Genomic DNA, 15,192 nt, shown 5'->3' on the forward strand with positions numbered 1-15,192 from the left:
CTTTGTATCTAGTATGGTCTTAAATAGAATTAATTGGAAGGTAGGAATCCATACACTGATCTCATTTGGGACAAGGGTGGTTGTTGTTGTTGCATCAAACAAGGCAAGCAGTGGAAATTTTTTAAATATGTACGTGTTTGTAGGGGGAATTTGTCCATCTTATATAATTCGTATGATCTAATTATCATTTTCACTCTAAATATATAAACTTTGATAAGCTTGTATGTCATTTCATCAAAGAAAGCAGCTCAGTCCTAGTGGTAATGTCCAGAACACCTAAAGGAAATCAAGAGATATGACTTGCGTTAAATGATAGGTATATCAGGATACCACCAAAACTGAAACAACTTGGTGATTTGATCTAGTGAAGTCCCAATAGCAAAGTAAAAGCATTGAATAATCCAGCACTACCCAGAGTGTCGATACCAATTCTTTGACAACCAAGAAGATGCATGTCAATACCTAGACCTAGAGGGTGTCCTCTTGAATTTGGTCTGATATTTGACACAGTCATCCATCTCAATCCCTATATATTCAACAGTCCAATTTCCAGATTACCCATCCATGGCAAACTAAACATACCCCTTCCCAATGATAGCAATTGTGGATACTCCAACTCTCAAGTTTCACGTTTCTTAAGGTTATCTTAGGTCTGCCCTAGCTTTTCTAGTTCCTTCAATCAAGATTATATCACTCCTCGATTAAAATTATAAAATTCATAAATCTTAGCAAGATATGACAATGCTAAAAGCAAAATATTCATTTGTTTTGAGATCTAGAAAGATGATTTCATTTTAAGTATTTTGTATATATAGCACTCAAGTACACCAAATAAGGCTTCATTGTAACAGTTCTCGTATTTAAGTAATATTGGATTTGTATGAACGCTTTGGTGCTCTACCTTACACATAGTCACATGTTATTTATAAAAATAAAAAAGGGTAATTTTCATCTCAACCCCTGTACTATAAAAAAAGTTAATTTAATGACAAATGATCACTTCTATGACGAATTTGCCCTTACTCTTCACTTTTTTCTTCTTCTTTTTCTTCTTTCTTTCTTTCTTTCTTTCTTTTTTTTTCTTTTTCTTTTTTTTTTAAAGGGTAAAAGTTTATTAATTTACAAAATCAAACACTCCGTCATACCCGATTCCCAAATCCCTGGTTCTACCAATCCTAAATTCTTATTTTTCAAATCCTAGTTGAAGATTAAGAAATGAAAATGAATGGGTGAAATGTTGGAGATTACGTCTAGAGCCTACTGTTTAGCTTTTCTGTCGTGAAGAACTCGTATGTTCGGCTAAGTTCATCTCTCATTGAATTCTAAAACCGCAAAATGTTTCTCATTACAGAAGTAAAATCACGTCTTCTCCAAGTAAACGTCGAGAAATGGACCTGATGAAGCTGTAAGTTCTTCGATTCGTTTGCCCTTTTTTCTTTGTTGTTTCAAATTGTTCTGTTTTTCAGATTATTTGTTGCTTTATTTTCTTTATCTCAAGATGATGAGCGATTACAAGGTGGAGATGATCAACGATGGCACGCAAAAATTCTATGTGAATTTTCATGAACTGAATGATAGTAAGAGAAATTGACGACTCTTACTTTGTCCTTTCCAACAAGCTAGTTTTTTTTTTATCTCCCAAAAACCTCTACCTATTTTTTTCGGGAGAACTCAACTACACACTTTTCCAAAATGTCTTTTCCTGGAAAAATGCTTGCTAACTCACAACTCACAAGACACTTGAGTTCACATGAGACTAGACGTAGAAGGCTCAACTCCTAACATAAATTCCACGCTGCTTTCGAATAAGAAAGTACAGCTGAAAAGAGAATTCTGAATCCCTGCTATGATGTACGCTCATCTTAAGCACATATTGGGATACAACTGTTAAATAACACTTATACGCTCATCTTAAGCACATGGTCCTTCCAAAATTGAAATAACCAGATATTTCTCAAGATCATAACAGAGAGAATCTAAGTTGACCAGAAATGTGAAGAATTTATCATACAAATCAGGTATCCTAATCGAAACACTGTCATGGGTTGCTTTCCGTTAAAACATTCTAATCTTTCATTGGCTTTCTTTGCAGACTGAGGGCCTTGCTTATGCAGTTCCTTTCTTCGTGATTAAGAAGACATTTTTTTGGCATTTTGTCACTACAGAGCGCATCACTGACTCATTGCTCCGCTGATGATTGGGACGAAGTTCACTGCTAACCATCAGCAACTCCGGTATGTAAAGGCACTGGAAATCTCCCACCGCGAAGTAGATAGGAGTGATTTCTATTGGCTAAAATTCACTTGGTTGTATTCTTTTGCAGGAATCAGCCTGCCTTCAATCTCCTTGTAAAGTTGATCATGCCAACAGGCGACACACATCCAAATGAATCGTTTCATGAGTGGAGTATGCGTGGCAGTTGGCTGCACAGGCGGGCCTTGTTAAAAAAAATCAAGAAACCTCACTGTAGTACATAAATTAAATTTTATTCCACTAAAACCCTCTTGAGTTGTCAACTTTATCACATGAGGACCTCAAGGAGAGACCTCTGGTGATTTGGATTTGATGTCTTCTGAATGTAAGGTTGGGATCAGCTTCAATGGTCGCAACTATTACTCTCATCAAAGATTTTGCGTTTGTGGGTCCTCGTTCCTGTGAATAGGGGAGAAGGTGATCAACTTTTGGAAAAAAAAGTGGATGGGGGTGTTGTTCTCGCTGATCCCTCCGACCCCATGCTTGCTTCGTCAGGTAGAAAACTAAACGATAAGATTAACCATCAAGCGTACGCGCGTTGTCACTCTGTCATATGCTTCTACTATACCCAGATGTTTCAATTTTCACCGTTTTGCCAGATGAAACCTAGCAACAAAAAAAAAAAGCACTGAAGGAATGGAATTCCAAGTCCAGTTTACTATATTGACATCGTGTTTCTAAAGGCTTTTTTTCTCTTTTATCCATCTGTCAACCAAACACAACCCTAACTGAGAACATAGAAATCTTCTTTTCCTGAACATGCGACCTAGCAATCAGAAGATGGAAGAGTTTGAAGCAACCGCATGAACCTTTCCCTTGCCTAATAAATTATGTAAAAATTTCCCCAAATTACAGACTCAACCAATCGATGCTTTTATGCTTGAGCAGCAGATGCAAAATTAGATAAAATAAAAAACAAAAAACTAGGAATAACACAACAAAATAACAGACGAAAAGAAAAGGGGGGGGTTGAAAACCAGAATACAACTATTGTACATTCCCAAACGGGAGCCTGGTTGAGCAAACCCATTGGCCAAGAATACCATCTGAAATCATCAGCATAAACCCTTCTAGCGCGAGACGTTTCTTAGCTGCCACTGCTGGGAATTCAGCTATTTTGTGGATCATAAATTCAACAGCCGTTTGCACTTCTGGCAACCGTAACCGGGTAAATGAGGCTAACCATTCCTTCTCAGACCCATAATGTCCCATAAAGTACTGCTTGCCCTATTCTCAAGTCGTTGACTTCAGGTATCACGTCAGTGTAGCACCATGAACCGATGAACTCGTGTCTGAAGCATGCAATGGCGGGAGATAAGATCTTTGTATATGTGGTTCATTAGCAAGACCCAAAACCATCAACGTTGACCTGTTTCGATGCAATTGAATTAGCAAATTAATGTACCAATTGACAAAAATACTACACCTGTCCACAGAGTAGTAGTACAAATGTACAATATTATCAGTTATTTCCTGAAAACCAAAGCGTAGTTTTGTTCCCATTCCCCGACGCTTTTTTTTCTGATTTGATTTTCGGTCAGAACAAGTTAATCAAGTTGATTCAATCCTCCTCAAAGATTGTCTCATAAATCCTGATTTTCCCTTCCAACTCTTTTTTCAGGATTTCCCTTTTTATGGCGGTTTGGTTTGTTCGGGAGTGGGGGGTACCAAGGCACTGTGTATATGTGCAGTTCTATTTTAATTTTTTTTTTTTTTGACAGTGGTTTTCCACCATATGGATTACCAACGTGCCTGATAAGGAGCATTCGATCATAGACCCTATCAGATCAACTACGTGACAATGTGCAGCTAACATTTTCAGGCCAACTGAATGGCTGAAGCCATAATGCTCTGCTGCTCCATGAATGCAAGAACCAGAATACTCTTTTGACCATAGAAGTCTTGAAATGGGGGCCTCTCTACTGGGCCATAAGATAGAAGGCTACCGGGCTGAAATTTACCACAAGTAAAAAATGTTTGGTAATTCTGGCCAGTCCACTCGCTTACATGTGTTAAATCATTCAAGAGATCAGTTTCTGTAACAAGCTAGAGACTGATAAGTTTGAAGTCCACTCAAACCACCCCCCCCCCCCAGAAAAAGAAAAAAAGAAAGAAGATTTGGGGTTGTAAGTCGAGATCTGATATTGATATAAAAGATGGCATAGAAGACCTTTGTAGGGTATAAGGTACATTATGGATAACAACAAAGACTTTATCTCTGATTCGTCCTAGTGTAATTAGAACATCAATCTTCTAATGCCAATTATTAAAAAAAAGAAAAAGAAAAAAGAATAGGCATGACAGCTTTCAACATGAGAACTAGTATCTCATTGTAAGAACTCAACTCCACTATCAGAATTAACAAGAATATCATATACAAACTATCGACTAATATTGGACTCAAACAAACTGGGACGAATCAATAAGAAATAACAGCATACAATAGAGAAACTAAATTAACACCAAGTAACTTTTTAAATCATTACTGGAGAACTCCTTTTCTCAATGAAAATTCACATGGACAACTCAATTTGTGACATGGTGAACTGATGGAACAGATTCTGGAAGCAGTATAAGAAGGTAACAATTTACCACCCTCTGGATACAAATCCTATGAGTTCGGGACCACCTAAACGTAAGCTCTAGTTCATCTTACTGTCCAAACCAGTCTAAAATCATGAATGCAGTTCCATGGTAACCCAGAGACTGAATGAATCAGTTCTGTTACTTGCAAGTGTACCCCCCATGCATGCATTGTACCAATATCAGAAACAATATGGATTCAGGATTCTTCAACAAATAGACTGGACTGAAGTGGTGCTTCCAGATAAGCCTTCTTATGAGCTTTACCCGAAAACATGTTAAGATTCTAATGAAATCTAAACCACGAGTCACGATTGCCATTTGGAAGGTGGCTAAACAACTGAAGGAACCATTTCTATGTGTACATCACAGTTGTGTTTAAGCATAATACTAATTTGAGAACCAGATACTACAAAGGGATTCAAGATTCATTTTTCTTTATTTTAAATAGACTTTAAAGAAAAAATAAGATTTTTCAGAGTAAAATTTGGTATCAGATTTTACGTTTGACTAGTATACCGTAGGATATCAAGTGGACAGATACTGCTGCAGAGACCAACAAAACTACATAGGTCAGATTGGAATTTGTCATCATGAGGTGTCAGATGGATACAAAAGAATGATACCTTGGTAATGATGATCTTATACTAGGTTGGTTGGCATGAGCAGCAAGTGGACCTCTAAGGTTTGCGTGTTTGTTTAGTGCACTCTCAAGTTGTGGAGGGGGCAACTGCAAGAGATGAACCACACAAGCCATCAATAAAATATAAAATCTAATAATGGCCATTAGATGCTTAAGTATTTACAGCATTGACCATACAAACCTGCAATAGTACAGGGAAAGAATGAGGTTGTGTCTGAGATACGCATTTCAAGAACCCTACCCACAACTTTGGCATCTTCCATATCTGTGATAAAATATTCATCAAAGATACCAACAATTAACCATTAGAAAAGTAGTGCTGATATCACAAACCTGCAGATAAGCATAAACAAGATGTAGCTGAATTGCCCCAAAACCTATCATGCAAGCGTACCTGTTTGTTCACAAGTTTGGAGAGTATCTCCATGACAAAATCAACCTGAAAAATAAGTTAAAGCATGTTAAACTATCTTTGATCAACAATGGTCCATTAATCATCCAGTATAGATAGTGAGTTACTTATTTTTATCAATATAGAGTTGCAGTTTATTGACAGCTTAAGAAAAATAACTGGATACATCTTCAACCAAGCTACTGGACCCCTAAACCCTCAAGCTCCACAAGGCAGGATGAAAGAAAAAGAAAGTTGAACATTCCAGCAAACTAACAGGTAGGCTCCACCCATTGCCATCTGACATACATTTCAAGTTGAGCTCCTGCAAGTTTGGACATCTGATGCCCACCATGTTTGAACTCTTAACAACTTAAGTTGGAAATACTACTGCTTTATGCTCTACCAACAGAATGTACACCTGATGGGAGTGAGTGACAACCTTGTCCCTAAGTTGCTCTCCAGTTCTCAACATCTTTTCACAAGTCTTTTGTGTACCTGTTTCCGAGCAATACCAACATCAATTGACAATTCTACCAACAACGTGACTTATAAGGGAGTAACATGGGCCATGGGGCCATGCCAACCTGAATCTGATGAAGTCCACAGCAATTTTACACAGTTGGGGTTAAGAACAGTTTCGGGCTGGGGTTGAGGACCAGGGTTCTGTGAAGCCCCACCCAGACAGATTCGCAGGCGACTGCACTATACACGTACCTATGTATAGTCATATACCATTTGTGTCTAATATAATAAATAAGGCATTAAAAGAATGAATCAGTTAAGAGAACTGTGAGAGATCACGAACTTACATATGAAATGAATGACTACTACTAAGAAGAAGCTCAATTCATGATGAATTGTTGTTAAGAGTCTGCTCATGTAAAATGGGTACTTTATCTTATGTCTGTCTCAGCTTAAGTTGTAATCTATGTTTTTATTATATTACTTTTGAACTCCCTAGGCAGGTGGAGGTAGATGTAATTTATGCAATATTATGAGTAATAAATATAGGCAAGAATGTTTCTGATCCGGAACAGAATAAAGAAGAAGGAAGAAGGAGAAACTGGAGGAGAAGAGGCTGGTGGTAGGGGAAGAGGGAGAACAAGAACCATAAGAAGATGAGACAGAGACGAGGGGAGGGGAAAGTGTGCAAATGCACATACAAAACTTAATAATTCAAATCTCCAGATAAAAGAAACATATTTCAAAAAAACTAGGACTTTTAACACTTTAAATTAACTAAACTTGCTCCTAGGTAACCCAACCAAACTAAATTTCTAATTGCATAATTATCCCACTAAATAAACAACAAAATCCTACATTATCTCTAAAACTCCTATATAGAACATCACCTATCTCCTTGCAAGCTGGACTTTGGGTCCACCAAATATGAAAAATTATCTCCTAGGTTGCCATTCACATTACAGTAGCATGAACAAGAAATTCTGGTTTTGCTGCATCAATTTCTCCTCTCTTAAAAAAACTCATCCTGAAGTTTCATTAAAAAAAAAATTCGGCCTCACTTGATCGACACCACAAAGACAAGAGTTGATGGGTTGCTGCAGCATTGTTTGGCACAATCACTGTAAAAGAAATAAGGGGAAAAAAAAAGAAGGGGTATAAGAGAGAAAGATCTCAACAAAAGTAGGGAAGAGATTTACCCAGATTTGTGCTCTTATGCCAAATAATGGCAGACAGAATAAAGAAGAAAGATAAAGAAGATAGAGGGAAGTATGGGAAACTTGAGAAGAATCAGACTACTAGTAGGGGAAGAGGGAGAAGGAGAATCATAAGGAGATGAAAAAAGGAGAAGAGGGGTTGGGGAAGGGGGGGGGGGTGTACAAACGGATATACAAAACTTAATAATTCAATCTTCATTCTTCTTTTTTTAAAGCTGAATACAAGAATTTTAATAATAGAAGAAACATATTTCAATAAAACTAGGACTCTTAACAATTAAAATTAACTAAAATTATCCAACCAAAAAAAAAAAATTAATTGTTCATATGTAACATAAGCAAACTAAAATTTTACTTGCATTATCATCTCAATAAATAAATAACAAAATCCAACATTATCTCTAAAACTCCCACGTGGAACAGCATCTCCTATTTTATCTCCTTGCAAGCTAGACTTGGGGCCCATCAAATATGAAGAAATATCTCCCAGGTTACTGTTCACATTACAGTAGCATGAACAAACTTCTTGCTGTGCTGCATCTGTTTGCTCACCCATGCCCACAATTCTCTTTCTTCCTACATATTTTGTCTTCCTCTCTTCATCTTCTCCATCCCATTTTGCCCTTGTTCCTCATCCATTGTTCATTCTATTAGTTTGTTATTTGAAGCTGCATCACCAAAGTGAAATTTGCGAGGCACTGAGTTTATATAATTTCTTATGCGTTCTACTGGCCTTATTTCAAATTTAGGGTTTAAGAATTACAACCGAAAGTTCTATTAACCTCTTTTTCCAACAGCTGGGAGAAATCCCATACAACTTTCCTTTCTGTCTCTCAGAAAACCACCAAATTCAACTTTACCACCTTAAAATGCTTCCTCACTTATAATCTCTAACCAATGACTAACTAAACTGCTACATTGGTTTTCTTTCTTTTTGTTACACTAGTGAAGTTAACATTCAGCTACATAGTTATTTAACATCTCCCTAATGACCCATGTTCACGGACTATTGGTTTCATGAATTAATATCAGGCATATCAGATCAAAATACTCTTGGAATCCGAAGAACATCCTCATAAAGGTACATGGTACTGGGACAGGAACAACATATATAGGATTCAAACAGGCTCCATTGCATAATAAATAGACTACAGAATAGGTAATGCCAGAGTCGCAACTCACACGAAGACATTACAGTAAAACCCGCAGTTGTTTGAAAAACCAATGGCCCATTAGCCCCTCATTAATGACTTTTCTAAATTTCCTTTCTTATTCTCCAAGAATCTTCAAAAGTTTCCCACACTATCTTTGTAAACTAGATAGCATGAATCATGGGACGCGGAATCCCTGTCAAGTGTCACTGACAAAGCTAGGACTAAAATTAAAAACAGCTTCCCAGTTTCTCGAATATGTAAATATGACATTAAGCTATCAATCTCAAATCTTCCTCCAGTAAGTTGATTTAAGAAGAAAGTTCATTCTACATTGACAACGGCAACTTATGAAGATAACCTATACACAAACAACTTTAAATGACAGACACCCAAAAGCAGGAACGCAATAAATAGCCGGCAGAGGCATCTGACATTGAAACCAAAAAAAAAAACTGATTGAAAACTGAAATTACCAGAGCAGGAAAGGCATCAATGGCTTGAATTACAGTTCTCATGAATAGTAGGGGCAGAGGAGTTTGATCAACCTGTAACTTGAAATGGTTAAAGAGAGCGAGCTAGCAATTATGAATGCACACTGATTTAAACTTGCATCTGAATGATATTCACGTACCAACATGTTTAAGGCCTTTGCCAAGACTTGCTGTGTAAAAACTGTACGTTGCTCAAAACAAGCTGAGCATGCATCTGTAATCTGGAACCATACAAAGGGAACATTAAATGGGTGCCATTAGTATAAGAAACAATCTGAATGAACCACTGAAATTTGTGGTATGGCTTTGGTATAACAAACTAATCCAGCAAATTGGAAGAACTGTTGAAATTTAAGATACCTACCAAACAGCCCTAAAATAGGTGTTGATAGAAAACCTAACAGACCATGCAGTCAGATTGACTCTCAGTGCAGTGTCGATGCTAAGCTGCAGCTGAGACTCGCACGAACAATTGTAAAGGCTTATAGTCTTATATTCCAACTTATCTGGACATTTCAAATATGAACCTTATTCATTTCCCAACATCATGTATGACAGGAAGAAATGCCACAGTTGATCCTGCACCAAGGTATACCCTTTGCATGTCCAGGTAATAGCCGAAGGAATACTTCCTACGAAACAGTATGGTTTAGTTGGCATTTCAGCATTTTATCCCCTCTTAGGAACCACTTGTAAGATCCTTTGTTTTCAATTGAAATTTCATCAAATGTGTCCAACAAAGTACTTATGGGGTCATCTGAAATAATTAGCATTCTCCCTTCCAAAGTTGTCGGTTACTTCAAAAGGATCAAAACAAGGTACAGAAAAATCAGAAGAAAAGGGTAATCTTATTGCTCTGCCAGCTATGGTGCCCAGACAGAATTTGGTGAATGGCCAACACAACACAAGTGAAAAATGCTATTCCAATTCTCTGCAGAATGTAGGCACAAACTTAAAGGAAGGTAATAAGTTTATTGTGCAACCTTGACATGCAATCAGCAAAATATTTTTTCCCTTGGGGAAGAGTGGGGGGATTATGATAAAATACAGAACTGGACTTATTGTAGTCGAAATGAGCCTTGGGTTGGATTTTATGTGTTAGGCCTTTTGGTTCCATGGATATTTATTATAATGGGCCACGGCCCACCGGAGGTCAGAATATGGGACTTAATTCATTATTTTAATTAAGACTCCTTATCCTACTCAGTTTATGTTCCCTAATGAATTCAGGAATGATTTACGTCTGCTTCAAGTGAATATACACTCAAGAATCTTACGAATTGAGTATTAATGCAGATCTAACACCAAAGAAGACCCTTCTTCTTAGAAAACAACCTACAATTGATAGGTGTATGAGGGTTGGACCTTCCTTGGATGGGTCTCAATGATAATCAGCCAACCCAATGGACCTAAATATGAGTACTATGTTAAGTTCGAAAACAGCTTATTTAATTAGTTTCTATTTTCCGTTAAGTCGACGACAGCTTAAGTTAGAATTGTTCTAGGAGATGGTTAGGTTTCTAACTCCTCCTACAGTGTTTTGTGCGTGTGTGTGTGTGTGTGTCAATGCTACACACATGGCATGCTGTCATTGAATGTTTTTCCTATTTCATTTCTAAGTCAACAAGCCACTAGCCCATTTAATTACATAGTACAAGAACTTGCAAGACCTAGGATTTCAGGTCAAGATGAGAAGGGGTGTGAGACTCAGTAATTACCCCAACTTGACCGATATATCGGTCAAGTCGAGCTCACGGTTCAACCCGGGGTGCCGGTTGAGTTTAAGCCTTTTTACCCAATCTCGGTTGAGTTAAGACAAGATTCCTATCTCGTCTCAACTTGATCTCAGTGCTCTCGATCTCCTTTCTCTATAGCAACTTCCTACCTCCATCGTTGCCCGGTTTTTGGCCAGAACTTTGCCAGATTTTTGCCTGCAGCACTTCTAAGGATTCTTTAGCTCATCTACAACAACAAAACAATATCAATCAAGGCCATTTGAAGGTGTTCTTCAAGCAAGGTGATTTTTTTTCAAAAAATTTGTTTTTTTTCCCAAATACTATATTCTAGAATTAGTCTTTAGTTACCCTTGGGTCTTGATTGATTTTATTTCACCTTGTTTTTAAGAAGTCATGATGCTTGTTCCACTAAGTAATGAGCTACTGATATGGATGGAATTCTGAACAATTTAAGTTATTTGATGTATCTTATCACTTGGTTTTGTTCATATCAATTAATGGTTCTATATTTCATGTTTTATAAAATTGCATGTTCATTCTTATAGCATTTTCGTTTCAGACTAGGATCGAGTTGGACTCATAACATAGGCTTATTTTCTCACAAATCTAAGGCCACCATTGTGTTAAAATAGGCTAAATACCAAGTTCCAACCTGACCCTTAAAAACCCACAAGATGGCTCTTGAGTTCAGCCAAAAACATTACCATATCTAGGATGAGATCTCGGTTTTCTAGCTGACTGAGATTTTTTACCATGTTTATTTATACTCCCACCGAAGGAAGAAGTAGACAAGGATTTGATTAGTAAATTAGTAGATTGCAAGAGCTGCTATTGTTTCTATTCTCTGTCGGTGGGTAATATCCAGCAGTCTCAGTAAGTCACATTCAAGAGGGTACTAGGTGGGTAATATACTAGCTACCAAACATATGGCCTGGTGAGTAGCATCCATGACTCCTTCATCAATCATCATCTCCTTCTTCCACCTTTATTATTTTGATTTACTTCCAGTTTGCTGCTGCTACAAGCCTACATCCACTCAAACCTATTTCCCCCATTGGTAGCAATTGAAACTCATTCCTATCAATAGGAAAGATTTTCCATATTCTTCACCTTCAGTCCACCATCACAACAGTCCCTGATGTAACCAGGTGGAACTCCATCCACCCCTAAGACAAGCCTTTTTTCTTGCAGCCGCTCAAGGAAGGCCGAATCTGGCCAGGGCAAAATGGTCATTTTGCCTTCCTTTTTGGAGTCTAGCCAGTCAAGTTGAATCAGAATAATTTTAGGAGTCCAAATCTACTTTTACTTTGTTATTTGAGTCCTTGGTTGTTAAGTTATGAAAGATTCCTAGTGCAGTTAGGAGTCCTAATTTGGTATTGTTTTGGTTGAGTGATGGAAGAATCCTAGTTAGATTGTGATTCCCAAGTAGCAAGGGATTTCCCTAGTTACAGTCCACTTCCTACGAGGATTCCTTATCTAATTTTATTTCTCAGTTTGGATCATCCTAGAGTAAGATATGATAGAGTCCTTGTATGAGAGGAGTCCTTAGTCCAAGTAGGAGTTCTAATTAGATTTGTTTTTAAAGGTTGAGTCCTAGTGTGAGTTCCTTTCTAAAAGCAATAAATAAGAGTCTCTAGCTTGTAAAATTCAGATCATGATTAATGAATGAAATTAAGATTTGAAGGATCAAAGTTGGACTCGTGGGTTGAAACTTCTACAATGGAGAACCAATTTGGTTTGATGCTATGAAGATTTGCAACAAAAGCTATTTACCTTATTAGGAGACTTATGGAAAGGTATAGAGAGTATTAGAAAGATTTTTATATGGTCTTTGTTGACTAGAAGAAGCCTAATATAGAGTCTCTAGAGAGTTAAGTTAGAAAATACTAGAGAACAATTTAAAACATGGTTAAGGATATGTATGATGGTTCAGCGGCAAGTGTTAGAATGACCTGGGGCAAGGTGGTTATATCAATTACAATTGCATTACATCAAGGATCAACTTTAAACCCATATATATTTGCACTTATAATGGATGATTTAACCAAAAACATTCAAGATAAGGATCCTTGATGTGTCTTTTTGTTGAAGATACTGTTTTGGTAGATGGGACACATGGAGGGATTAATACAAAGTTAAAGCTATGGAGAGCAACTAGAATCAAAAGGTTTTAGACTAAGTAGAATGAAGACGAAATATCTAGCATGTAACCTGGTCGTGAATGGAAGGATAATGAGGTGATGAAACTTGATGAGGAGATTCCCAAAGTGAATATTTTAGGTACCCAGGATCATTCATAAATAAAGAACATAATATAGAGGATGATGTTTCCCAAAGAATTAAAATAGGATGGATAAAGTGGAGGATAGCCGGGATTCTATGTGATAGACGTATTTCTTTAAAGCTTAGAAGAAAATTCTACAGGGCCATTGTTTGACCAGCTATGATGTATGGCACAAAGCATTTTGCTGTTGAGGGATATCATATATTTAAACTTGATGTAGCAGAAATGAGGATGCTAAGAAGGATGAGTGGCAAAGCTTGGAGGGATAAAGTAAGGGACGATCATAATAGAGCTGGTGGTGGAGTAGCTCCAATAAATGATAAGCTACGAGAAAGTTGACCAAAGTGGCACGGCCATGTTCAACAAAGACCCTTGATTGCCCTTGTATGAGGAGTGACTTAATCAAAATTGAAGAAACTAGAATAGCGAGGGACATACATAAAATAACCTTATGAGAAGTGGTGAGAAAGGATAAGCATGGTTCAGGCCTTGTAACCAGAGCCAATTGGAAGGCAAGGATGCATGCAGCTGACCCCATTTAGTAGGGATAAGGCTTGTTATTGTTGTTTTGTTTACCAATACAAAACTATACCAAGTATTGGATTCTGTCTCATATTTTTTGTGAGACATAAACTGTCATGAGATGCATCAAATTATTGGCAGAACACCAATAGTGGTGCAGAAGAGATTTAATACACCAATCATAAAATGAAACATCCCACCTCAATGTATTATGCAGTTGGCAATTAATCAACATTACCTATTTCCATGCTTACAGTGATACTCAAAACTAAAAGAGATAACCTGCCTTTTTAAGTGCAATTCCATCTTTATCAGGATGTATGTTGTGGATAGCAACCAACACTTCTGCAGGTGTTAAAGCTGGACCTGTATGAGCCGAACCCTGCATGCAATGTGTTATCAGAATTTACATTACTGCAGATCTTCTACTCATTGCCTATCTCATGTGATATATTCTAGAACAATATACAGAAATGAAGGATGACAGGGCTGTATCAAAGAATCAGCGAACTCATTTACACTGAAAAGTTCTCTTTTTTCTTTTTGTGTTACGTGCGTGTGTGTGTGAGAGAGAGAGAGAGGGGGGGGGGGGGGGCTTAGCTTGGTGCAAAAGAGAACATAGCATAGTTTAAAAGAAAAAGCTGGCTTCAACCTGTAATATTCGAGCAAGTGCTGCTTGAAACTTTTCCAATGGAAGATTGACAAGCCGAGGGAAAATGGGCAAAACCTGAAGGTACAATGGTTACAAATTAAGCATGAGGTAAATCATTTACCAAGCACAAATGCCATTCGATAATTCATTATTCATATGATAAGTGCCGCATATGATTTCAATTGAAAGTTAAAAACAAAATAATAATTTAACAAAACAAACATAGAATAATACACATACAGGGGAAACAGCCCACTATTCAATGGTACCATTAATTACACACCCGATTTGATTGGATTAAATAGTTGTTACAATTCTCAGTTCCCAAAATTTCATTTCATGACTGCTTTGTCATATGAATCACAAGGTATGGAATTATTTTTCTTTTCAGACCGATTTACAGTAAGATTTCTACAATGTCTGAGCTCAAGGCTCTTATCTAGGCATGGAGCAAGCCTTAGATCAAAGGTTGGGTTAACAGTTTCCAAGCGGTATTCCAGACTGATTATCCAGCAGCTTTAATGGGCTTTGGAGGAACCTTTACCTAATCAAGAATGCTAGATCTCTTGCTAGTTTTTCTGTTAGCAGCCGAGGTTTGCTAATTGCATTGCAGATTAGTTGGCCAGGCAAGGATTAGGTCAACATTCTCTGAATATTTCAGTCCTATCCCAATCCCTTCTTGTTAGTGTCAGTGTGTCACATGGGCCCCTTCTTGTTTGTAGTTGGGCCTTTTGGCTTTCCTCTTGTTGTCTGCATTCTAATATGAAACCATTCTCTCTCATAAATTGGTTATTTAGTTTT

General features: G+C 37.4%; 1 protein-coding gene across 1 annotated transcript in view; it reads right to left on the reverse strand.

The window, feature by feature from the left end:
- Positions 1–2,882: 2,882 nt before the first annotated feature.
- LOC149017052 (symplekin) overlaps positions 2,883–15,192 on the reverse strand; it is a 46,262-nt gene continuing 33,952 nt past the window's right edge. The window contains exons 20-27 of the mRNA XM_089151353.1: positions 14,392–14,466; positions 14,026–14,121; positions 9,338–9,418; positions 9,180–9,251; positions 5,874–5,918; positions 5,661–5,744; positions 5,463–5,566; positions 2,883–3,622 (exon numbers count right to left, since the gene is read on the reverse strand). Coding sequence (XP_089007479.1) covers positions 3,508–3,622; positions 5,463–5,566; positions 5,661–5,744; positions 5,874–5,918; positions 9,180–9,251; positions 9,338–9,418; positions 14,026–14,121; positions 14,392–14,466 — 672 coding nt within the window. The 3' untranslated portion in view covers positions 2,883–3,507. The remainder of the gene's footprint in view (positions 3,623–5,462; positions 5,567–5,660; positions 5,745–5,873; positions 5,919–9,179; positions 9,252–9,337; positions 9,419–14,025; positions 14,122–14,391; positions 14,467–15,192) is intronic.

This window comes from Hakea prostrata, chromosome 4 (assembly GCF_041222555.1).
Source record: "Hakea prostrata isolate BN-2017 chromosome 4, UWA_Hpros_2, whole genome shotgun sequence".
NCBI classification, from domain to species: domain Eukaryota; kingdom Viridiplantae; phylum Streptophyta; class Magnoliopsida; order Proteales; family Proteaceae; genus Hakea; species Hakea prostrata.